This window comes from Mustela putorius, unplaced genomic scaffold (assembly GCF_011764305.1).
Source record: "Mustela putorius furo isolate JIRA1106 unplaced genomic scaffold, ASM1176430v1.1 tig00000827_pilon_pilon_pilon, whole genome shotgun sequence".
NCBI lineage: Eukaryota > Metazoa > Chordata > Mammalia > Carnivora > Mustelidae > Mustela > Mustela putorius.
Window position 1 is genome coordinate 7607683 of NW_025421489.1, and position 27117 is coordinate 7634799.

The 27117-nt window shown below is 36.3% G+C and overlaps 1 protein-coding gene across 1 annotated transcript in view; it reads right to left on the reverse strand.

The window, feature by feature from the left end:
* The window catches only part of MALRD1 (MAM and LDL receptor class A domain containing 1), a 753919-nt gene extending 732588 nt beyond the window's left edge, over positions 1 to 21331 (reverse strand). Inside the window, 4 exon segments of the mRNA XM_013058904.2 lie at positions 3523 to 3684; positions 3782 to 3876; positions 20236 to 20376; positions 21241 to 21331. Coding sequence (XP_012914358.2) covers positions 3523 to 3684; positions 3782 to 3876; positions 20236 to 20376; positions 21241 to 21331 — 489 coding nt within the window.
* Between the last annotated feature and the right edge of the window lie 5786 nt (positions 21332 to 27117).

Consider the following 27117-nt stretch of genomic DNA (forward strand, 5'->3'; position numbering starts at 1 on the left):
CCCTCCGCCCCTCCCCCCTCCACTAATGCTGTCTCTCTTTCCTTCAAATAAATAATAAATAAAATCTTAAAAAAAAAAAAAGAAAGAAAGAAACTAGAAACTTCTTTAGTGGTTTATGATACCTGAAAATCCATAATAAATTAGATGCATTAATGGTGCTCAGAGTTCTCAGTCTGCACACATACACACACACCCCAAATCCAGGAACACATAGTCTCCCTTCCACATGCCTATCATTACTGCCCCCCTTACAAACTATCTATCAGATAAGGGGTTAACATCCAAAATAGATAAGAAACTCATACTACTCAATAGCGAAAAAAATGTCACACAAATAAAATAGAGAATATCCTTCCAAAGATTGACATTCCAAGGAAGACAGAGAAATAGCCAACAGGTACATGAAAAGATACTCAACCTCACTGATCATCAGGGAAATGCAAATCAAAAGTACAACGAGATACCATTTCACACCTCTCAGAGGAGCTATTATCAAAAAGATGAGAGATAATGTGTTTGGAAGGATGTGGATAAAAGGGAAACCTTACTCACTTGTTGGTGGGAATGGAAACTGGTGCAGCCGTTATGAAAAACAGCATGGTGGTTCTTCAAACCATTAAAAACTGAACTACCGTATGATCCTAGCAATCCCATTTCTGGGTATTGAACTGAGATCACAACCTCAAAGAGATATCTGCACTCTCATATTTATTGAAACAGTATTTACAACAGCCAAGCCATAAATAACCCAAGTGTCCATCAACAGATGAATGGAGAAAGAAAATGTGGTATATACATACAAAAGTATAATTCAGCCAAAAATGGAAAGAAATCTTATCACTTAGGACAGCATGCTGGAACTTTGAGGGTACTATGCTAAGTGAAATAAGTCACAGAAAGACAAATACTCTATGATTCACTTACATGTGGAATCTATAAAAGCCAAACATAGAAACAGAGTAATTTTTCAGTTGCCAGGATCTGCATGGTAGGGGAAACAGGGAAATATTGGTCAAAGGGCACTAACTTCCAGCTATCAAATGACTAAATTCTCAGTATCTATAAACAGCATGGTGAATATAGCTAATAATACTGTATTATATACTTCCAAGTTGCTAAGACAGTAGATCTTAAATGTTTTTACTGCATGATAAAAATTATAATTTTGCAATGTGATGGATATGTTAGCTAACTTTTTTGTGAAAATCACTTCACAATGTACATGCATCAAATCATCGTATTACATCCATTAAACTTACACATATATCAGTTATATCTCAATAAAGCTGGGAGAAAATTCTTTCCTTCACACGTACTAGGAACATTCCCTGAATCCCACTTGATAACACCCTGAGTGCCCCAAGTGAGTCTTTGTTAAATCAATCAATCAATCATTCACAGGAGGACTTGAATGCCTGATGGCTTAAGATACCCTATGGTCCCCACGCAGCCCCTATACCAATATATCTGACTTCAATAGAGTGCAAAGCTTCAAGTGGCAGAGTTATGTTTCCAGCCATACAGTTCCTCTAACGTGCTCTCATCTAGGTGTCATTTAACCATCTACGAAGTGATTTTCTCCGATCCTCTTTGGAACCCCATTTAGTTTACAAAAGCCTGAAATTTCAAACTACAGTGAATTTATGACAGATCAATTAAGAAAATGTGTCATTCTTAGAGCTCACAATTCAATTTTACAGTAGAAATCCTGCTCATTCTCCCATCTTTCCTCTTGCCACTCAAAAGAACTGAAGTTAAAATTCAATCCAATTCAATCCCTATAGTTAAGCAAGTGCTAAATCCATCACATGGCAGATGATTTTCTACTCTGTATTAAAATTACAAAATTGATTATTATACTATTCAAATAACAGACAATAAAGGAAACCTGCTTTAGCCAAGATGGCTAAATTGGCCTGCAAACCAGGTTTAAAAAGCAAATTTATAAAATGCTTTAAGATCCTGTTTTTAATGGGAAATTTTTCTCAGCTCTCTCAAATGTAAAAATATGCAATGCTTTACCAAGAACTCCTGTAATAATCATGAGATTATAATTTCCACCATACATAAGCTTTATTAGGCTGCATAAATAAGTTTGTATTTTATAGGCTTGCATGGGCTTTCCTTCTCAAAATTATTTTGGAAAATAAAGGCTGTATTGAATAATTTGAGTTTAGCCATGAAATGAATATGACAATTATTCTACTTCAACAGCATTTGGAATTAGTATTTAAATCAAATAGTCTCTTTCCTCATTACCCAATATAACCCTGTTCTCTGATAAGCATGAGAAAAGTTTGGATGATAAGTAATTCTTAAGAATAAGAAATGAGAAGAAAGAGGAGGTTGGAATAGTAAAAGAAATAGAAAATGAAGGGGATTTAAGAAATTAAGAAGATAATTAGACAGCTGATTTTACTGATATATAAATATATGTTGAAATATATCAACTTTGGGGTTTTTTTAATTTTTTATTTTTTGTAAACATATATTTTTATCCCCAGGGGTACAGGTCTGTGAGTCGCCAGGTTTACATACTTCACAGCACTCACCATAGCACATACCCTCCCCAATGTCCATAACCCCACCACCCTCTCCCTACTCCCCTCCCCCCAGCAACCCTCTGTTTTGTGAGATTAAGAGTCACTTATGGTTTGTCTCCCTCCCAATCCCATTTTGTTTCATTTATTCTTCTCCTACCCCCTTAAGCCCCCATGTTGCTCAACTTCGGTTTTTATACATAACATTTAAACCTGTCTTTTGGGTGACTGGCCATTCCCAGTTTCCTGAGACTGGTTTCAGTACTTGACAGTCCTGGCAAATCCCTTAGGCCTTGGCCAACTGGGACACTGGTCATCTTATTTTTAATTCATCTATCATTAATGATATAGGAAAGATATTAGGGTTCGAAGCCAGGCAGCCAAGAAAGAATTCTTGAGATGTCTTTGGTGCAAAAAGGTAGTTTTATTAAAGCACGGGGATAAAACCCATGGGTAGAGAGGGCTACACTGTGGTCACGAGGAATGGCTCATTATATCCTTTCAAGTTGGGAGGGCGTTAGGGATAGTGTTCGTCTCTAAGGAATTTTGGAAGCAAGGTTTCCAGACTTGAGGGGAACCAGCTGTTGTTGGGAAAGGTCATTTATTACTGTCTAATAAAACCCGAGACACGAGACCCTTCAGATGTGTATTGGTGGGCCATATGCTTGGAGAATGATTGCCAACATGTATCTTGGGGGTAGAGATACAGGATATTTCCAAAGGAATTTTTATATATGTTAAAATAGACTTACAGGGTCCTGGGGGTCAGGCTAAGACTGCCTCTTCCCATTAGCAAATAACATCAAGGTAACTGAGTTCCTAGAGGAATGTTACTCGGCCTATTTTAAGGACTTGTCAATAGGCTGTAGGGAGTAAGGAAATTTAATAACTTTTCTTCTGCCTTTGTTTCCTACATCAGTTAAAGACCTGTATTTTACCATTTTTCCTTCAAGGACACAGTTAGAAAATATAACATGCATACCTGAAATTTCTGGTTGCTCTGGATGTCCATGACATTTCTCTCCCACTGATTGCGGAGCCCAGCTGTGCTTTGCCATAAATGCTGGATGGGACCACCACGTGTAGTTTGAAGGCCAGCCACTAATTTGTTACTCACCTGGCTGGAGAAGTAATAAAATGTAATCTGTGAAAAATAAGTAATATCCGAATTATATTACTGATTATAAAACAGAATTTCCCAAATGTGAAAAGTATTTGAAATGCTGTGTGTTTTCAAGTACCTGACAAGGATGTTGGTTATTCGTCGGAAGAAAGATTCTGCTTCTTAAGTCTGAGGAAGTAGAATTCCCTTTGGAGACCAGTGAGAGGAAGTGGGCTGTGGGTAACAACAGTCAGCGTGTTACTGACAGAAATCCTTGGTAAATTTATTTAGTATACCAGGCAGTAAGAATGTAGGCCCATATCCACATTAGGTCAATATATTTCTGTTTCAAGAATAAAATATTTAACCACACCATTCATTTTTGCAAATGGTCTGGCTGATCATTTTATGTCTCTACATTCCCCAGAGAAATATCTTCTTGTGATTATACTCCCTATAACACTACTATGAGCTGCAGTCACGACCTAATTTATCTCCTGCAACACAGAAAGTTATAGCCCTGCAAAGACAGTATCCAGGGAAAATATTGTACTGGCATCACCAAAATAAATGAAAACTTCAAAGGAGATCATTGTTTGCTCTAGAAAGAATTGGATCAAAGAGTCCCAGCTTTCCCTGTGATCGTAGAAAATGATGCAGAGCCCTGATGCTGTCCCACATTTTGCAGTGAAGACCTTGCCAGAGAACCATTATTATTAAAGGGCTAGAACATAAGTGTGGGACATTTTCTGGGCTTTCATAATTTCCTACAATGCTTGACACGGTTATAGCGTATAATTGGGGAACTAACTGTGTCCTACTCTATTTGGTGTCTTGCTATTTGTCAAAAGGAATGAAAACATAATGTTGATGATTATGATAACCTATCGACCAAGTTATTCCATGGTCATTTAAAGCTGGGTTGGAAATCAAATTTAATTGTCATATCATTGAGAGAATCGATAGTAAAATTATGAAACCTAAGACACCTCTTCTTCCCTAGACCTATTTCAAAACTGTACCCTAATTACCAGAAAATAATGACATTAATGATTGCTGTAAATAAGGTCAGAGCCATAACTGAAACCCCTGCAATAACAAAAGACTGTTCTGAGAATGTACTCCCTGGAATAATTATATAAACATGATTTAGATGAAGAGCTGGTATCACGTAATACAGTGGACAGTCATTAGTTTGCTCTTGCTTCATGTTCAGAAGGTAAAGCAAATGCTAAGCAAATGAATAATCAAATAATCATAATGAGTTATTATATTTACTATATATCATATTATCACTTAAATAAGTATTATTGCAATCATATTACTAGCAATACAAATGAATAGTATTCAACTGGGTGGCTCAGTCTGTTAAGCATCCAACTCTCGAGTTCAACTCAAGTCATGGTCTCAGGGTAGTGAGATCAAGCCACGCATGAGACCCCAAGCTCAGTGTGGCATCTGCTTGAGGCTCTCTCTCTCCCTCTCCTTCTGCCCCTTCTCCTGCTCACACTCTAAATAAATATATAAAAAATAAATATATTTTTTAAAAATGTAAAGTTTTATTTTTTAAAAAAGGCTTTATTTGTTTAACAAAGAGAGAGAGAGACAGAGTGAGCACAAGCAGGGGAGTGGCAGGCAGAAGGACAGGGAGAAGCAGGCTCCCTGCAGCACAGAGAGCCCAATGCAGGACTTTATCCCAGAACCCCATATGACCTGAGCTGAAGCCAGATGCTTAACTGACTGAGCCACCCACGTGCCCAAAAGGTAACATTTTAAATTCAGAAACAGCTTGAGATCTTTTAACACTTGTCTAGGAATAAACTTTCTTCTTATGGGAGAAAACAAAGAAGTGTTCAAAATGCACCCAACACCAACATCTGATTTCTACCTTTAATTCCAACAATGTAGTGGCAATACAAAGTATTTCTTTAAATGCACACTCAATTTTACCTTGATCCCTACAGTGTGAATATAGAATTTCTTTAACTGATGAAGCTGTTCCTTAGAGAAAAATACTATCTTATGGAAAACTCTCCCTTGTTCTCCAAAATATGTTAGTCATCCTGTCTATAAGTATACAAGAAAGAAGCACATCCTTGGCAGTGTAAGTTTTCCTCGCATGTACATTCCCTCATCCTACACCCCATCCTACTGCTGCTTTTAACCAATGAGAAGAGACTCACGAAACTGATAACCAAAAATGTACCAAATGTTTTTGACACATACTCCTCTTACTCCTGAAGTAGCCTACCAACAATCATATTATACACATATATGTAAACATCACTATCCCCATTATAAGTTTCCTATCCACCTCTACTGTATTCATCTCGGTTTGCTTATATGGCTCCTAAATTCCCATTTTATGCCTGTATCCAGAAAAGTAAATGCACAGCATATCTTTAAAACATATTTCAAATAATCTCATGGTAAAGTGTTAACTATCAAAATGGCAAAGTAAGAATAAGCAGTGTGATTTTATTGAAAATGTTAAATGTTTACATTAAAGGGCTTTCAAAGAAAATTTTTTTTTCTCAATTGCTGGGTAAGGGTTGAAATAAAATCCCAACATAAACCAAGACTGATGACCAAAAAAAAAAAAAAAAGGAAGCATATAAAATATAAAAGCAACAAAAACCATGAGTCAAGTCAGAAGGGCTGAATCCAACAACTTTGGCAGTGAATTCCAGCAACCTTGATCCTCAGGAGAGATAAGGTAGAATTTTCAGTCTCACTTTCTTTAACTATTGACAAGCAGCCTTGCATTTCCTCCATTTCCCAGGTTCTAAGTGATTAATAGGAATGAGTGTGAGCAGAAGGGACATAAATCGTATCGCATGTTATAGAGCAACCAACTGACTCAAAGGAGCTTAAAAAGTTTGAGTGTTTTGACAGTGAGATAATATCAGTCCTCAAGAACATTTCCCCAAAAATCAGGCTGCAAAAATGGATCATCGTGACAAGGCCCAAGGACTGAAGCAAAGGTTAAAATGTCAAAACTTTTGGAAAGGCAAAAGTGTGTTCACCTACGACAGAAATATGACTAAGTTCAGATAACAGAGAAGAAATAATAGTCTTTAGTATAAATTTTTTCTGGTTGGTAATTTCTATTTATTAAATTCTGTTTCCATTAAATCATAAGTTTTGTCTCATACCCACTCATTAAACTAACAAGCTCAACACAACCACATAATATTTGCTAAAACTGTAGGTCTTAAAGGACACCCCCAAATAGTAATCTCTTAATATTGCTGGCAACTTATCAATGAATGTGGCCATTTCAATTTAAGCCTGCTTCATTGATGAAGAGCTACAGGAATCACTTTAATATATCATAAAACTTGACCATAAGCAAAAGGGTGATATCAACAAAAATGCCAATGAAAATTTACTCCTCCATTCAGGCAATGAAGAAAAACAAAACAAAAACAAAAACCAGCAAATGAGTTTTATGGGTTTGGTTGTGTTTTTGTTTCTGCCATTTTTTTTTTTTTTTTTTTTTTTTACGTCTTCTCCACACCCAAAGTGGAGCCCAATTCAGGGCTTTAATGCATGACCTTGAAATGAAGACCTGAGCCCAAATCAAGAGTCAGATGTTCAGCTGACTGAGTCCCCGGGCTCCCCTTATGGTTTTTTAACTTGTCCTATTCCCACTGCTCACTTCCAGATCCGTAACAACTTTGAAAAATAGCAGTCCAGCATGGCAGCCAGAGCAATGAGAAGAAAACAGAGCTCTTTCAAAACCTCATTACCAAATAACCATCATTATTTGACATGTCTGGTGTTTCCCCAAAAAAGCCCACTTACAAGGCTGTCTGAAATTCACCACCCTAATACCTTGTTCAGTGGAAAAAGTCTTCTTCCCTGCAAGCACTTGGGCCCACAGGCTACCTGTAACATGCAATTTATTTATCCTTCTGCTCACATTCATTCCTATTACTCACTTATAACTTGGGAAATGGAGGAAATGAGAGGTATTTTAATTTTATAGTTGGCCAGAAGTAGCATATAACAGTTGGGGCTCAAAAGTCTAACCAAAAAGCTAAAAACAAACTCTGGGGATTGGGATGTCCCATAGGACTTGGCTTTGAAATACTCTTATTTTTCCTGCAAATATAGATGGACATACACTTGCACAAAAGGCCTAAAAGGCCCTCAGCTCTCATCTCTGGCTGACTTTGAGGCTCTATGAAAGCAGAAAGTTAATACTAAGACAGAGTTGTCCACTGTCTGGTTTTGTTGATAGTGATCCTCAACAGGCACAGCAAGTCCCTCAACAAACACTGGGAGATTTAGTGATTGCAGGCATTTAAGGAATTCTCTCTTTGATCGTTAACTGACCACGAAGTTGACCATATAGAGAATCCAATGGCTATACATGACAAGAATAAAGACTCCAGAATTGGTCTAGAAAAGTCACTGAACTAAGACATCAGACTTTCAGTTTGCTTTATTATATTGTTTTAAATATCCATGTTCCCAAGGTAATTGTGAGAAACATAAACAAGAAAATATGACCCATAAAAAAGAAAAAAAGTGATCAATAGAACGTGTCTCTTAATTTGTTGTTATAATTGATTAAAGTAAAATTATAATTCACTGTTAATGAAAGAGAATGAGAAATAATGAAAAAGAGAAAGAATGAGAAAGTAAATTAACAGGATACATTACAAAATATCTATACTGTAGCAGAAAACAGTAATGGAGGAAAAGAGTAACAAGAAAAGCATGAGACATACAGAAAACAAACAGCAGGTGGCAGGTCTAAATCCCACCTTAGTAGAAGTTATACTATTTGTAAGTTGATTAAAGTCTCCAATCAAAACTGAGGTTAACATGTTATATAAAAACATGATCAAACAATACAACTACCCCAAAAGGATGAATATAAAAGCATATAAAAACCATAACATACAAATAATAACAAAAGGAGAGCTGGAAACCCAGGGGGAAAAAAAGATTGAACACACACAAAAAAATATTATTAGAGACAAACAAGCACAATTTATCATGATAAAAGAATCAAGCTATCAAGAAAATAAAATAATTATAAACATATGCACCTCAAAACATAGCCTTAAAGTATATGAAGCAAAAGCTAATAAAAGTAAAGTGAAAATAAACAATTCAACAAAAATAGTTGAACAGATACCCCACTTTCAAGAATGGATAGACCACCTAAAAAATCAGTAGGGGAACAAAAGACTTAAGCCACAGTACATCTATTAGACCTAACAGACACCTACAGGACACTCCATCCAACAACAGCAAAATACACATATTTCTACAGTCCACACAGAATATTCTCCAGTGAAGACCATATTTCAGGACATAAAACAAATCTCAATATATTTAACAAAATATGAATTAAACAAGTATGTTCTATTACTGAGGAGTGATTTGAGTCAACAGTAGAAAGAGAAGTGGGGATTTCCAAATATGTGAAAATCAAATAACATACACCTAAATAATGAGTTGGGTGCTTGGGTGACTCAGTCAGCTAAGCGTCAGTCTTCAATTCAGGTCATATCAAGCCCTACAGGGCTCCCTGCTCAGCAGGGAGTCTGCTTCTTCCTCTCTCTCTGCCCCTACCCTCCATGATCATGCTCTCTTTTTCACTCTCAAATAAATAAATAAATAAATAATAAAATCTTTATAAATAACCAATGGGTCAAAGGGAAAATCAGAAGAGAAATTAGTAAATACTTGAGATGAATGAAAATGAAAATACCAAAATGTATGGGACACAGTTAAATGAGTGCTTAGAAATAAATTGGTAGCTGCAAATTTCTAAATTGAAAAAAAGAAAACTTTTAAATCACAGACTAATCTTCCACCTCACGAAGCTTAAAAGAAAAGCAGACTAAACCCCAAATGAGCCAAAGTTTAATTTGATATTAGAGCAGAGATAAATGAAATAAAAAAATAACAGAAACAAAATAAAGAAACCAGAAGTTGGTTCTTGGAAAGATCAACAAAATTAACAAATCTTTAACTAAACTGACTAATAGGGGAGAAAAAAAGACTCAATTTGGTAAATGAAGAGTTAAATAGGGTTGGAACCACCAACCTTATAGAAGCAAAAAAACTATAGGGTGATATTATCAACAATTTCAAGCTAACAAATTGGATAATATAGATGATATGACAAGTTCCTAGAGAGACACAAACATTGACTCAGGACCAAAACTCACTTAAGAAGAAATATAAAATCTGAATAAATTATAATAAGTAAAGAGAATGAATCTATCATCAAAAAGCTTTCCACAAAGAAATTCTCAGTCACAGAAGGATTAACCAGTGAATTCTATAAACATTCCAACAGGAATTAAAATCAGTACTTCACAAACTCTTGCACAAAGTTCAAAAGGAGAGAATACTTCGCAATTCATTCTGTGAGGCCATTGTCACCTTGATATCAAAACCAGACAAACCAAATGATAAGAAAAGTATAGATCAGTATCTCAGACTAATATAAATGTGAAAACCCTAAACAAAATACAAGAAAGTCTCATCAAGCAAGATATAAAAAGGATTATTCACCACGACCAAGTAGGATTTATCTCAGGAATGCAAAGTTAGTTCAATGTATGAAAGCCAATCATTGCAAAATGCCATATTGATCAAGTAAAGTCCAAAATCTCATGATCATCTCAATCAACACAGAAAACACATGAGACAAATTCTCATGACAAAAATATTCAACAGATGAGCCACAGGAGGGAACATGCATACCTGACAAATGACATCTACAAAAAACCCTTACCTAACATCATGGCTGATGGGAAAAGATTGAAAATGCCCCTCATAGGGACGCCTGGGTGGCTCAGTTGGTTGGACGACTGCTTTCGGCTCAGGTCATGATCCCGGAGTTCCGGGATCGAGTCCCGCATCGGGCTCCCACCTCCACGGGGAGTCTGCTTCTCCCTCTGACCTTCTCCTCGCTCATGCTCTCTCCCACTGCCTCTTTCTCAAATAAATAAATACAATCTTTAAAAAAAAAAAAAAAGAAAAAGAAAAAAGAAAATGCCCCTCATAGGAGTAAGACAAGGATATCTGTTATTACCACTTCTGCTCAAAATTGCACTTGAGTTTCTGGCCAGACAGTTAGATAAGGAAAAAAAAATGAAAAGCATCCAGAATGGAAACAGAAAGTAAAACTATCTCTACTTGCAAATGACATGATCTTATATAGAGAGGGTCCTAAGGAACCATGTGATTACACTGGGCTCACTTCAACAGCCCAGATTCAATTTATTTTAAGGTCAACTGATTCATAACCATAGTACATCTATAAAGTCCTCTTACAATAGCACCTAGATTTGTTTTGATTGAATAACCAGGGGATGGGAATCTTAGGGTACGTGGGCAGGGGACCTCTTTAGAATTCTGCCTACCACAATTAGATAGGCATTAGTTTGGTTCTCTCGTTCTACTTGCTACATGTTAAAAGTGCTAACTAGTCTATGAAGCTTAAACTAGTTGAGTGCTTGTAAATCCTTCCTTGACTAATTCAGTTGTAGCACACACTGAATCAATGTATCTTCTCATCATGTTGCCAGACTTCATTTGCAAAGAACTGCAATCCACTGGGTCCTTTCCAAGGGCTTTAATTGGTAAAATTCCCTGCCTGCTTTCACTTGGCAGAATCTCAGTCTACTGGTTATTTGGTTGTAGTTCCAAAGATATATTCTTTTAAACAAAAATATGTTCTTTGAAATTTATATCATATTTATTTTAATACACTATTATTTGACTTTATGTATTTCTGGGGGGGTATGGGTTTTTTTTAACTTGTGGCTGAATTAATTTGAAGAATATATATCCATATAAATTTCACAAAGAAATAAGCCATCTGCCTGTAAAGAATAAAATTCGTGCCAAAAGAAAAACAAATGACCTATGAAAAATTTCTGTATTTCTACAGAGAAATTACAGAATGTATTATTATTTAGCTCAAACCCGTGGAATAATAAATTTATGTATTTCTACAGAGAAATTACAGAATGTATTATTATTAAGCTCAAATCTGTGGAATAATAATATTTACTTTAAAATATTTGACAGCTTGACTACTTTTGTTATATGGAAAATTTTCATTGATGTCATATCAGTTAAGTCAAATAATCATCTAAGTTGTCAACTGTGATTCCCTGACTGATGTATTACTCTGAATTTGAAATAAAAGAAATGGGAAAATAAACAGATATCGTATTATCTAATAAGAAATAGGCATCAGTTTTGTTCAGGAATTGTGAAAACTTCATGTAGCTCACGAATTTAAAATGCACACAACATGCGGCACACATCACGGATCTTGATATTATTAGCTTGACAAAGAATTTGTAGAAGAAATAAAGCTCTCTGAAAAATACTACTTGAGACAGAATGAATCATTAAGTATCAAATACGCAAGCCTTTGAAATTCTTTGTGTAACATTTAAGCCACTACGATACATCTGTCAACATCTCTCATTTCTGCTGTCTGGTTGGACAGAGGTAGAAGTCCTTAGGACTCTCTCTATATAAGATCACATCATTTGCAAATAGAGACAGTTTTACTTTCTGTTTCCATTCTGGATGCTTTTCATTTCTTTTCCTTATCTAACTGTCTGACCAGAAACTCCAGTGCAATTTTGAATAGAAGTAGTAATAACAGATATCCTTGTCTTATTCCTATGAGGGGCATTTTCAATCTTTTCCCATCAGGTATGATGTTAGGTGAGGGTTTTTTTGTCAGGTATGCATGTTCCCTTCTGTGGCTCATATGTTGAACATTTTCACCATGAGAATTTGTCACATGTGTTTTCTGCAGAAGGAGGAGGAAAAAGAGAGAAGGCAATGGTCCTGATGAATAAAATCAGTAACCTTTGGTTAACATAAATCTTGACATTCCCAAAGACACATTTGGCCTAATCTTCATTTCCAAAGACAACATCCTCAGAGCAGACTGGTATTTCACTGTCTGAGCACACCAGGTATCTCTACAGCGTACTTATGTGGTTCTTTTAGTCTCAAATATCATGTCTCTCACTTCCCTGCCCATTGAAATACCACTCATCTTTCAAGTCCATTCTCAAGTCTTGTCTCAAAGTGATGACATCAGTTTCCATCTGGAGTGGGCTTCTTCCGGTGTCAGAATTTGCCTATATCCACAGAGCAGTATGCTCTGACTAATGTCATAGCACTTTAAAAAATTTCCGCATATTATAATTCATTGTGTTATTGTCAAGCGTGCTTTTCAAAGAGATCCTATCATATCATATGCAGCATATATTGTAACAGTCTTTATTATATTCATAGCACACATAGCCTTACACACTTTGGGGTTAATAAAAGCTTTTGAACTGAAATTCACAAATGTCACCACCATATATAAACACATGCATGTAAATATATAAAAGAAAATTTTCACATTTAATTATTTTTTTACTAAAGTATTGAAAATGGCACAAATGGGACAATATACTGAATTTCATTTCACAAATACAAACCTTGCCTACCTGTATTTTTATTGTAAGACCCAAGCTGACCTACTATCATAGTCTTCTCCTTCATCGAAAATTCAGATGGAGCCACTAAGCCTGGGTGGCTCAGTGGATTAAAGCCTCTGCCTTCAGCTTAGGTCATGATCCCAGGGTCCTGGAATCGAGCTCTCCATCGGGCTCTCTGCTTGATGGGGAGCCTGCTTCCTCCTCTCTCTCTCTGCCTGCCTCTCTGCCTATTTGTGATCTGTCTGTCAAATAAATAAATAAATAAAATATTTTTAAAAAAAGAAAATTCAGATGGATGTTGAAGTAACAGCATGATAAAGCTGATTTTTACATAGAATCAGTGCATACATCAGGTATACTGACCTATGTTTGCTACAAAAGTGACCACTAACCACTAAAATCAAGATAACTTATCTGTTAGTTCTTGGAAGAGGAATTTGATCCTTTACTCCTGTATCCCCAACAGTGCATATTGTCAGAAGCAAAAATGCTCAATTAATGTTTATTGAACAAACCTGAGACCGCAAACCATGGCTCATAGACAAATCCCACCTGCCACCTGATTTTGTATGGCCTGAGAACTGAGGGATTTTACATGTGTAAATGGCTGAAAATCTCAAAAGAATAATATTTGTTGACATGTGAAAACTATATGAATTATAAATTCTAGAGTCCATTAATAAAGTTTTATTGTAACACAGCCATGCTCAATCTTCATGTATTGTCTATGGCTACTTCTACAGCATAATGGCAGGGTTGAGTAGCAGGGACATAAACTCTGTGATCTAAAAAACTAAAATTATTTACTCTCTGGTCCTTGAAGGAAAATATATGCAGATTCATAGAATAAAAAAGGTATAAGGTTTATGTCTCCATCACTAGATGGTGAATTCCCTGGGTACAAGAACTTTGTTCTTCACTCTAATATCTCTAGATCCTAAAATAATATAAGAAGCAATGTAAATGCTCAAGAAGAAACTTTTGAAATAATAAAAATATAGAAGAATAAATGAACATTAATTTTTCACTGATATCAAAATAGATATTAAGACTATAAAGGCTGCAAAAACAAAATCTAGGGAGTATGAGATTCTTTTTTTCCCACCTTTTGTCTTTTGCTGTTTTTTTTTTTAAGATTTTATTTATTTATTTGACAGAGAGAGACACAGTGAAAGAGGGAACACAAGCAGGAGGGAGTGGGAGAGGGAGAAGCAGACTTCCCACGGAGCAGGGAGCCCAATGCAGGGCTCGATCCCAGAATCCTGGGATCATGACCTGAGCCAAAGGCAGATGCTTAATGACTGAGCCACCCAGGTGCCCTCTTTTGCGGTTTCTTATTAGTAAAATAATACAACTCACTGTCTAAATCATGCACCTTGCCAAGTATCTAGAAACGCATTATGGTTCCTAGTGCCCATCACAAAGGGCAGCATGGAGCAGTTTAGGGCATGCTGGTATGGGAACGCCCAGTGATAAATGTAAACTCATACAGAAAAACCTAAAAGTTAAGACCTCAGGAGGAGTTAAAGGTAAACCTTTAGAGGCATACTTTCATGCGAACAGAAACTTGGAGAAAGGGATCACAACGCGTTAGATTCCTACAGGCTTTGGCCCGAGGTTAGGCTGTGGTTGTAGCTGGTGTGTGTGACTAAAATTCTGATAGAAAAGCTGCTGTCTCCTTGGCCAGAAGAATCAAAGAAAAGGAGCTAGGACAGAGCCAGGTCCACCCTAAGTAAAGGGAAGAATTCTAGAAAGAAGAGAGCCAGAAGAAGAGGTGGCTTATGTTCCATAAATAAACCACCCATATCTCAGGCTAAAATCAAAACATGCATGTGTAGGCAAGGGGCACGTCTAGTAAAGTTTAAAAGAACTGAATCGACACCTGAACTTCTGCCCACAACAAACAAAACAGAGTTTTCCATTTGAGTCTAAACAAGTTAAGCCTCCACTTAAACAAAACAAATTATAGACATCTTAGAAAAAACTCTGGCAGTTCTCATAAAACTGGACATTCATTGACACAGCATCTCAGGGAAAAAAGATTTATTTATATAGGAATGTCCTTAGCAGTTTTCTTCATGAGATTCCATAACAGGAAAAAAAAAACACAGTCTCCATCAATAGGAGAATGGATGGGTAAACTCAGCCAATTCTACACTACTTAGCAATAAAAAGGAAAGAACTCATGATAACATGACAACATGGAAGAGTCTGCAGCATTATGCTAAGTGAACAAAGCCTTGCATCAGGTGTATATACTGTATGTGTTCATGTACATGAAGTTTGAGAACAGGCAAGACAAACCCAAGGAGGAAGAAATTGAAATGGTGATTCCCTTGGGAGCGGAGGGTAGGAGCAGGAATGGAATAGGAAGTTGTATGAGTGAACTCTGGAGTGAAGATAATGTTCTAGATTTTGTTCTAGAGTGAACTCTCTGGAGTGAAGATGATGTTCTAGATTTTGTTCTAGAGTGAACTCTCTGGAGTGAGGATAATGTTCTAGATTTTGTTCTAGATAATGTTCAGGTTGCACAGGTGAATGCATTTATCAGAACTTATCAAATAGTACATTTATGATTGGTGTGTTCATGTAACTCAGACTTTACCTCAAAATTTAAAAAATAATAATTGTAATGAATATTGAATTCTAAAGGGGCAAACACATTTTTTCTTAAAAGGCCAAATAGTTTAGGCTCCGTGGACCATACAGTCTGTCACAAACACTCAACTGAAAGGCTGTAGCACAAAAGCAGACACAGGCACTTTGTGAATAAACAGGTGGGGCTGTGTGGCAATAAAATTTTATTTACAAAAACAGGAAAATGACCCACAGGCCCTGTGTCTAGATGATACCATGCTAACATATTTGGGGTAAAATGATTCCTGCCACTTCTTTGGAATGCATTGAAAATATGATGGATTGATAGATGGAGAAAGGGATCAGCAGATGGATAGATATTTGATAAAAACAAATATTGTAATTTCAGTTGAATATCTAAGTGGTGGGTATATGGCTATTCACCGTACATATGCTTTGAAACTTTTCATATGCTTGAAAAATCCATAATAAGCTGGAGCAGAGTGGAACTATGCAAATAAAAAATAAGTGGGCATATAGATCTAGCTTACGTTTACTTGACAAAATAGAGTTAATATGATCATGAATTTAGAAACGCAGTGCTTAGTCAGTTAAGTGTCTGCCTTCGGCTCAGGTCATGATCCCAAGGTCCTGCGATCAGGCCCCCATGGGGGGTCCCTGCTCAGTGGGGAGCCTGCTTCCTCCCTCTGGCTTTGTTCCTCCCTCCCTCACCACTGGTTCATGCTCTCTCTCTCTCCCTGCAGTCTCTCTCTCTCAAATAAATAAGTAAAATCTTTTTAGATTTTAGAAGAAATACTGTAAATGAAACTTTCAAAGCTATTATGTGCTACCCAGCAATCCCATACAACCAAAGAAATGCCCCAGCAATGGGTCATGCAGGTGTGGCCATAGAGAACAGCGAAAGGCCTTCAGTCCTAGGCTAAAACTATCACACTTTCTAGAATAAAATTAAAAGATTGGATGATGTTTAGTAATTTGTGTTTGTCATATGATAATACATGGATTTTAGATCTAATTCAATAACTGGTCAAAATAACAAGGGTTCTGGGGCACCTGGGTGGCTCAGTGGATTAAAGCCTCTGCCTTTGGCTCAGGTCATGATATCAGGGTCCTGGGATCGAGCCCCGAATCGGGCTCTCTGCTCTGCGGGGAGCCTGCTTCTCCATCTCTCTCTGCCTGCCTCTCTGCCGACTTGTGATCTCTCTCTCTCTCTCTCTCTGTCAAATAAATAAATAAATAAATAAAATCTTAAAAAAAAATACAACAAGAGTTCTAATACCTCCCTTAAAACCTGATTTTAAATACCAAATAAGAAAAATAAGATGGAAATATTAGCTTTTCAAATACATTATTTTTTATCTTTGATAATCTATACATTTTACATTTATAATAAATTACATACTCTAAAAGCCTCACATATCTTCTTTAGTATCACCTGAGCTCTAGAATTATTTAAAACTTGGTAGTCTGATAAGAGTTACAAGAAAAACTCATATTCCATTCTTTTTTAAAATATAAAGTTTTACCATTGTTGCAAAGATGTATTTGCAGTGTAGGAATATCATCTCATCTCAATGTAATATTACATACTTCTTAAAAATCAGTATTATATTTTAATCACTCTGCTCCAAGCTTTAGTAGACTTCAAATATTGACACAGTCATGTTTTTAATGTTCTTAGATTTTCAAACTTAGCTCTGAAAACTTCTCAAGGCATTGATTACATGATGGAAAATATTATGTTGGAGCACCAGCAAATTATTTCAAGAGTAAGTTAATCAAAAATTTTATTAATACTCATGAAATAAGGATTTTTGAATGGAGACAAGATTCCAACAAGATGATTTTTCTATAAACATTTTCACAGCTAATATATAAAGGCAAAACATTTGCCTATTTAACATTATATCTAGGGAAATACTCATATTTAAACATGTAATTGTAGTTACAAGAGATGCATCTCTATTATTAAAATCACCAGCCTTCAGTAATTATGCCAGACAATATTTTGCCCTGTTCTCCCTATAAAGCTGGTCTTATTATTATTCCCACTTTACAGATGAGGAAACTGAGACCACAGAACTAGCAGGTTGACATGCCAGGGTTCAAACCCATCTAGTTAGATGTCAGGGATGGGAACACAAACCAAGTGATGCAGCTACAGTGATATCTGCCTATAAAACATCTCAATTTTGATATAATTGCTCCCATTTATTTATTGACCAGCTATCCAAAAAAAATCAGCATGACAAAATGAGAAACGAGTAGGAAGAAAGAAAGGAAAGAGAGAGAAGAGAAAGAAAGGAAGGAGAGTGGGAAGCAGGAAGCACAATGACACAGTCTGGTTGTCTAACTTGAAGATGAGGGGCCATACAAGAGGAACAGAAAAAGAGCCACATGCAACAAAAGGAGAAAATTTCAGGTATTCTGCCCAAGACGAAGCCTAGGATAAGTAAATGGCTGCTGTGAAAGTTTTTAAGTAAAAGAAAGAAGCAGTGGGGTGGTTCTAAAAGAGATATATATATAGAATCAAACAATTTGCAAGGTATTGTAATAACTAAAAGGTAGGAACCAGATTCAATATCATCACCATGTAGCGTAACTGCACACATAGAAATTTTCTGTGTTGCAGCAAGTCATTGGTCCTGCTTGAAAAGCTGATCCCTTGTTTGTGATAAGGTTGGCTTATTCCTAACAATTGTCAAAAAGTCCTTTTAAGAAGTATTTTTGCCAACAAACTGAGGGTTGCTGAGGGGAGGGGGGTTGGGAGAAGGGGGGTGGAGTTATGGACATTGGGGAGGGTATGTGCTTTGGTGAGTGCTGATTCACAGACCTGTACCCCTGGGGATAAAAATACATGTTTATAAAAAATTAAAAATTTAAAAAAAAAAAAGTATCGTTGCCGTCAAAGCCAAGCAAAATAACAAACTGCAGTTCACTTACCTAGAATTTAGAGTCAGGACCACCAAAATTATCCAGAAATGTACTAAATATCAACTTTGCTTGAATGTCAGGTGTTTTATGGCAAGTTATACCCACAATATCTCATTTAGCTTTTACATCAACTACCTATGAATTAAGTATCATCATTCCCCCCTCAGAGTTGAGAAGATCATGGCTTAAAAAAAGTAAATTGCAGGGCGCCTGGGTGGCTCAGTGGGTTAAAGCCTCTAACCTTTGGCTCAGGTCATGATCCCTGCGGTCCTGGGATCCAGCCGCATCCCGCTCCCCTCAGCAGGGAGCCTGCTTCCTCCTCTCTCTCTGCCTGCCTCTCTGCCTACTTGTGATCTCTGTCAAATAAATAAAATCTTAAAAAAAATAAATAAATTGCTCAAGACCATACAGCTAGGAAATGATGGAGCTAAGATTCTAATTTACATATGAAGTATTTATGCAAACATTTCTAAACAATTAACACCTGATACCTGAACATTGGCTTGCTTTCAATTATCTCTAGGGAAAATACTCGCATTTTAAATTAGGCTGTTTTTATTTGAGAGAAGCATCACTTTTATAAAAAAACTCCAGCTTTCAATTAGTTATGCTGCACCATATACTACCTCTTTTCATGTGATGTTTAAGCCCATCAGATGAGGAAAGGTAAAGAGTTGATTTTTGCTCACTAAAATATCTTAATCAGGGGTGCCTGGGTGGCTCAGTGAGTTAAGCTGCTGCCTTCGGCTCAGGTCATGATCTCAGGGTCCTGGGATCGAGCCCCACATTGGGCTCTCTGCTCAGTGAGGAGCCTGCTTCCCCCTCTCTCTCTGCCTGCCTCTCTGCCTACTTGTGATCTCTATCAAATAAATAAATAAAATCTTTAAAATAAAATATCTTAATCACCTGGTACAAAATGGTGAATGGATGAAGTTCATTGGTTATCAAGTAAAGAAATCAATAAATGATTGGCTTCAGAGCCACCTCAAAGGCTAATGAGAGGTCCATTAGAGCTTCCTAGATAGCCTAAGAAAACAAGTGTTGTTTGAGCTGAAATCAGTATAGCCAAAAGCAACGTAATTTGATGAATTAACCTGTGTAGCATTATCATGTTACATTTTCCATTTTCCAGGGTGCCTGGGTGGCTCAGTGGGTTAAACCCTCTGCCTCTGGCTCAGGCCATGATCCCAGGGTCCAGGGATCGAGTCCCGTGTTGGGCTCTCTGCTAAGTGGGGAGCCTGCTTCCCCCTCTCTCTCTGTGTGCCTCTCTGCCTACTTGTGATCTCTTGTCAAATAAATGAATAAATAAATCTTTAAAAAATAATAAATTTTCCATTTTCTATAAGGAGTCAAAACAGCTAGAAAATCCAATCATTCTATAGATAGACTGTCAGGATCCCAAGAATGCATCTATGAGACTCCAGTGTGATATTTTATATCATAAACATCCTGAAAATGATTAAAGAAGGCATAAAATTAGGCATTATAATAATTGATTTCCAAATATCAGCCAAAATTCTACTGCCATAATCAACCACTTGACGAGAAAGAAATTCAAAGTGCTTACCAGACGTGTCGCCACTGTGATCATAAAATGGAGGTGAGCCACCAGTCATCCCATTTCTCCTTGTCCAACCAACCTGCAGACTCTGGTCTCGTGCCATACTACAGAGCCCATTCTCAAAATCACATCTTTCATAATTGGAACCTAATGAGAGAAAAAAGAAAGTAGCTTTCAAAACCCATCTGGCTTCTTAAGAAATCAGACACGAATAGGAGGGGAAAAAAAGAAAAAAAAAGCTTAGCAACAAATGGCAAATATAGATTAACATAATAACATAAGGACTATTTTTCACATTTTACGTCTACTTTATTAATGCAAAGCTTTTTTGCAGATGACATTCTAATAAATTGCCACACACAAAAACAAGTGTGGTCGGGGGCGCCGGGGAGGCTCAGTGGGTTAAACCTCCCCTTCGGCTCCGGTCATGGGATCAAGAGTCCTGCGTCGGGCTCTTTGCTAAGTGGGGAGCCTGCTTCCCCCTCTCTCTCTGCGTGTCTCTCTGCCTACTTGTGATCTCTCCCTGTCAAATAAATAAATAAAATCTTTGAGGGTTGCTGGGGGGAGGGGGTTTGGGAGAAGGGGGTGGTATTATGGACATTGGGGAGGGTATGTGCTTTGGTGAGTGCTGTGAAGTGTGTAAACCTGGTGATTCACAGACCTGTACCACTGGGGATAAAAATACATGTTTATAAAAAATAAAAAATTATATTTAAAAAAAAAAAAAAGAAAAGAAAAGAAAACACAGTGTGGTCAAACAGAAAGAAGGCCACGTGAGGTCAGGAGACGGAGGACCTAATCCTGGTTTTGTCTCTTGTTACCTGAGTGCCTGCTAAACCACGTAACCAGAGCAAGCCCTTTTCTTCCCTTGTAAGATTGGAATAATGACATCCGGCCCTCTCCCCTTCAAATGGTTGCTATGAAATTCTAATGATGTAATTTATGTAAAATAGAACTCTTAGAACCATAAAATATGAGGAATTATTATTCAGGTTATATCTTCAGCTCCACCTCGATATTCCAGGCTTCCAGGCATATCAGAATCTCCCATGTGGACAGAGCACACCACCGAGGACCCTCTCACTGGAGACCAGCCAGCCATGGCTGTGACGCATCCCTGCAATTAAACAGGGCACCTTCCTGTTAAATATCAGTGTTCTTGGAATTCTTGGTGCTTTTATCACAATGGCAATTTCTGGCTCTTTAGATCTTTACCCCAGCTTTAAGTGATCCGAGCAGCTTGGCAGAAGCTGAAGGATTTAGACATTTATCTGTTCACAATAACCACAAGGTCGGGCTTCATTTCATTATCCAACATCTGCGAATGTCACTCTCTAAAAATCAGGTTATTTGGACCACAAATAGCCCGTGCTGGGTTATAGTTCTTAACAACTGTGGAGGTTTGCCTTCGATGAGTTTGTTCTTGCCCTGACTGGTTGCATTAGCCACTGCAAGAGTAAATATGCCAGCGAATAGTTAGGCAGCGTTTGGCAACCCAGTCGGGAAATCATAATTTTTGCTTAAGCATATTTTGGACAAAATATTATTTAACAATAATATATCGGATGCATGCTCTTGAGATCATACATCTGTGTACTGAAAGCTGATTTAGAAATATCACTTTTAAACAATATTAAGTAAACTCGCTTTATTACCAATGGTCTATTTCATTTATTTTTCTCCTAGATCCCTTATTTTGAAAGATTTCATAGACCAGTTCTGTTCTATAATAACAAGAATCTTAATAGCTACAATTTATCAAGGTACTTTGCTCTGTGCTAGGCGTTCTACTTGTGGTTGTTTATTTATTCCTTACAACAACCGTATGGGGCAGGCATTGTTTTCCATTTTAAAAGTGAAGAAGCTGGGGGCCTGGGTGACTCAGTTGGTTAACTGTCTGCCTTAGGCTGAGGTCATGATCCTAGGGTCCTAGGATCGAGCCCCATGTTGGGATCCCTGCTCAACGGGGAGTCTGTTTCTCCCTCTGCCCACCGCCTCATGCTCTCTCTCTCTCTAATAAATAAATAAATTTAAAAAATCTTTTTTTTTTTTTAAGTGAGGAAGCTTAAACTCTGTGTTACAGACATGAAGTAATTTGTCTGAGCTAGAACAGCTAGTGAAGGCTGAGGCTAAGATTAGAACCCAGGTCTCTCTCTGACTTCAGGTCATGAACTCAAAGCTCTGTTCTGAGGCCTAATTTATTAGTGCACTCTCCTATTTTGATCAAAAACTTAGAGTCAGAGGTCTATCAGAATCGCTAGTCTGCCCAAGGCAACCAGTATTTCCAGACTGAACTGTCATTCTATTCAAAAGCTAAAAAGTTTGACTAGTTTGGGAATCATACCATGGCTAAATTTACAATTACCATAATGTCTTTGAAATATTTAAAGTAACTGGAATATCCCAATTATTACCTCATGGACCTCTTGTGATCCAGAGAATCTGGCTGAACAAAAAAAAAAAAAAAAAAAAGGAACTAAATTATATAATTATTTGTATAGATGTGCGCATGTCATTCAATTAGTTATGCATGCATCTGCACAAATAGATTTTCAAGTTTCCTGCAGTTCCTAGCAATTTTTACAACAATCTATTTGTGATTCTAAAATATTCTAAACTATTTTCATCACCGTATTTCAGCAATTATGTGTATGAAATATACATATATTCTCACATAAGTGTGAAACATTTTTTAAATACCAAGAAATCACTTTGCATTACAATTACTTAGTTGACTTCCATTCACAATGTTTTGTTCTTTTTAATACAGAAAGATAATCATAATGATTTCTGGAAGTGTTAAAGCTAGAAAAATAGCTAAATAGAACATTTTTTGCTTCTGAAAATCTCAACAGGGATTCTTTTTGTTATAAAATGAATCTAATGAACATACATTTTCAAGTATTTCTTGTAAAAACCACAAACTTCTAATAATTGCTAGATTATTCAAAAATCACATCTGAAAATTTTCCATTTATTTTCCCCCTACACAGTGCTGTATTTTAAAACCCTTTGAACCATGTTTCTTGCACTGTCGCTGACTTGCCTCTTAATTCCATATGCCACACGTCTACATCCAAATCTGAAACTATTTGCTTTGCTAAAATCTGTCTGCGTTAAGAGTTCTGCTATCACAGCCATCACTAAATTGTATTGAGTAAGGCCACAGTTTGACTAGATAGGAAACAATGAGGAGCTGTGTGCAGAAATTTATCAGTAGGATCCACGTTCGTGGGCTTTTTGATGTGTGGAACTCATTTTTCCAATTTTGTGATCCCAAAGGTGGGACGTACTGTACTCAAAGAGGGAGAGTGTTTCCATGTTGTGATCTGAGGTTGCTCAGGAGGCCCAGTTACCCCCAAAATGTCTTCCACAGTGCCAGACTCTCTCATTTAAAATTCACTGAAGAGTTCTTCTTAGATTCAATCATTAACACCTTCATGGGAAGAAAAGCATCAAATTATATCCCCAGGTGATGGTTAACTTAGGGCATACTTCTGAGAAAATGGGTAGGAATAGAATAAACTTTTAAATACTGGTAATGGTGAAAAAAATTGGTACAGAACTCAGAATTAGGTATGGTATGGATCACAATATAAAGTTCTTAGAAGACAGAGAAAAATATAAGAATTAGGAAAGTCTAAAAAGGGCGAGGCAGAAGATATTAAAAGCAAACCATTTATATTACAATTTTGCCTGGGCCTATAATAATAATGCATTTCTCTCTTCCTCTTAAAAGATCCATGAGGCCCAGTTGTAGTCTTAATGATGAGTCCTGCTCTTTCTGAAAAATTGTGACAAAATACTACACGACATAAAATTTATCTTTTAACCATTTTTAAGTGTACTGTTCTCTGGTATTAAGTACATTCACGTTGTCATGCAACCATTACCCCCATCTAACCCCAGAATTTTTTGTTTTTTTCCAACTGAAACTCCATTAAACTCTAACTTCCCATTCTCTCCTATCCCTAACCCCCCATTCTTTTCTGTCCCTATGGATTTGACTACTTGATATACCTACTGTAAGTGGAATCACAGAGTTTGTCCTTTTGTGACTTGCTTATTTCACTTAGTATTATGTCCTCAAGGTTCATCCATGTGGCAGCATATGTCAGAATTTGTTTCCCTTTTGAAACTGAATAATATTCCGTTGCATGTATATACCACTTTTTGTTTACCCATTCATCTTCTGAAAGGACATTTGGGTTGCTCCCACCATTTGATATTAGGAATAATGCTATTATGAACACTGGCATACAAGTATCTGTTAGCCTTCCTGTTGTCATTTCTTTTGGATGTAGCTCCAGATGTAGAATTGTTGTGTCATGTGATAATTCCATTTTTAATTATTTGACGAACTGCCATGCTATTCCACAGAAAAGCTAAAAGATTTTACATTCCCACCACATGGCGCAAGTGCTCCAATATTTCAACATCTTTGCCAACACTTATTATTTCCTGGAGTTTTGCTTGCTTATAAAAGCCATCCTAATGAGTATGAGGTGCTATCTCATTTTGGTTTTGATTTGCCTATCCCTAATGATCAGAGATGTTGAACATCTTTTCATGTCCTTGCTCATATTTGTGTATCATCTTTAGAGAAATGTCTATTCAAGTCCTTTGTCCATTTTTAAATCAGGTTGTTTTTGTTGAATTGTGAGAGTTCTTTATATGTTCTGTGTATCAATCTAACCTCATATCAGATATGTGATGTGCAAGTTTCTCTTATTCAGTGGATTCCCTTTTTATTCTGATTGTGTCCTTTGATATGCAAAAGTGTTCATTTTTGATGAACTTTAATTTATCCAGGGTTTTTGTTTTGTTTTGTTTTTTTGGTACCTCTGGTTTCAGTGTCCTCCAAGAAACTATTGCTAAATCCAGTATTTTACTTAATCCAGTATTTTACCCAGTAAAATCCAGTATTTCATCCCGAAAGATCCAGTATTTTACTTTACTTAAGATTTTACTTGTGTTTTCTTCTAAGAGTTTTATAGTTTCAGCTCTTACATTTACATTTTCAAACCATTCTGACTTAATTTTGTATGTGGTGTAAGGTAGGGATCCAACTTTAATCTTTTTTGCATGTAGATACAGTTTTTACAACACTATTTGATGAGCAGGCTGTTCTTTCTCCAATGAATGGTCAAGAAATAAATTTCCTTGTCAAAAATCATTTGTCTACATATGAAAGTTTATTTCTGAGCTCTGTATTCCATTCCATTGGCTTATGTGTCTGTCTTTATGTCAATACCAAACTCTTTTAATACCCTTAGCTTTGTAATAAGATTTGAGTCAGGAACTCTAAGGGCTATAGGTTAGTTCTTTTTTGTAATTGTTTTGGTTATTTGGGGTCCCTTGGTTATTTGGTTATTTGAGGTTGGTTCTTTTTTGAAATTGTTTTGGTTATTTGGGATCCCGTATGTATTCTAGAATGGATTGTACTACTTCTGCACAAAATATTCTTGGGATTTTGATAGGAATTACATTGACTCTGTTCATCACTTTTGGTAATATTGACATCTAAACAATATTTATTCTTCCAATCCATGAACATGAGATGTCTTTTCATTTACTTGTGTCTTAATTTCTTTCAGCAACAATGTTTAGTTTTCTATATAATGTCTTTAGTCTCCTTGGTTATGTTTTAATTTTTAGAGGAAGAAGAAATGTATTTTTATTGAAGTAATATTTACAAATAATATTATATTAGTTTCAGATATATAACAGTGATTCAGTATTTATGTACATTACAAAATGACCACCCCAATAAGCCTAGTTGTCATCTGTCATCATACAAAATTTTTACATTACTAACTATATGTGTCAATTATACATATGCTAATATTATATACTGACTAAATATTACATATTGACTAATATTATATATTGACTATACTACCCAACATAGTATGTTACATTATGTCTTATTTATTTTATAACTGGAATACCATACCTTTTTTTAATTTAAATTCAAGTTTTATTTAAATTAGATTTAAATAAAAATACATATAGTGTATCATTAGTTTCAGAGTAGGGTTTAGTGATTCATCAGTTGCATATAACACCCAGTGCTCATTACATCAAGTTCCCTCCTTAATGTCCATCACCCAGTTACTCCAAACCCCCACCCACCTCCCAAGACTAGACCTCCTAATCCCCTTCACACATTTCATCTATCTTCCCATTCTTCTCCTCTCTGAAAACCATCACTTTGTCATCTACACCTATGAGTCTATTTCTGTTTCTGTTTTGTTTATTCTTTTGTTTTGCTTTTTAGATTCCATATATAAGTAAAATCACATAGTATTTGTCTTTCTATGTCTGATTTATTTTAAGTTGGCATAATACCTTTTAGGTTTACCCATGCTATCACAAATGGCAAGATTTCATTCCTTTTTAGGCTTGTAATATTTCATTGTATATATATACCACATCTTTTTATCCATTCAACTATTGCTAGATATAGGTGGCTTCCATATCTTGGCTATTGTAAATTATGTTGTGGTGAACACAGGGGTGTATACATCTTTTCATATTAGTGTTTTCATTTTCTTCAGATAATTACCTAGAAGTGGAATTTTGGATCATTTGATAGTCCTATTTTTAGCTTTTTGAGGAACTTCCATACTGTTGTCCACAGTGACTCTACAATTTATATTCCCACCGACAGTGTAAGAGGATTCCCTTTTCCAAACATCCTCACCAACATTTTTACTTATTATCTTAATAATAGCCACTCTGACAGGTGTGAGATGGTATCCCATTGTTGTTTTGATTTGCATTTCCCTGATGATTAGTGATGCCAGGCATCTTTCCATGTACCCATTGTCCAAATGCATGTCTTTGGAAAAATGTTCATTCAGAACCTCTGCCCATTTCTTAATT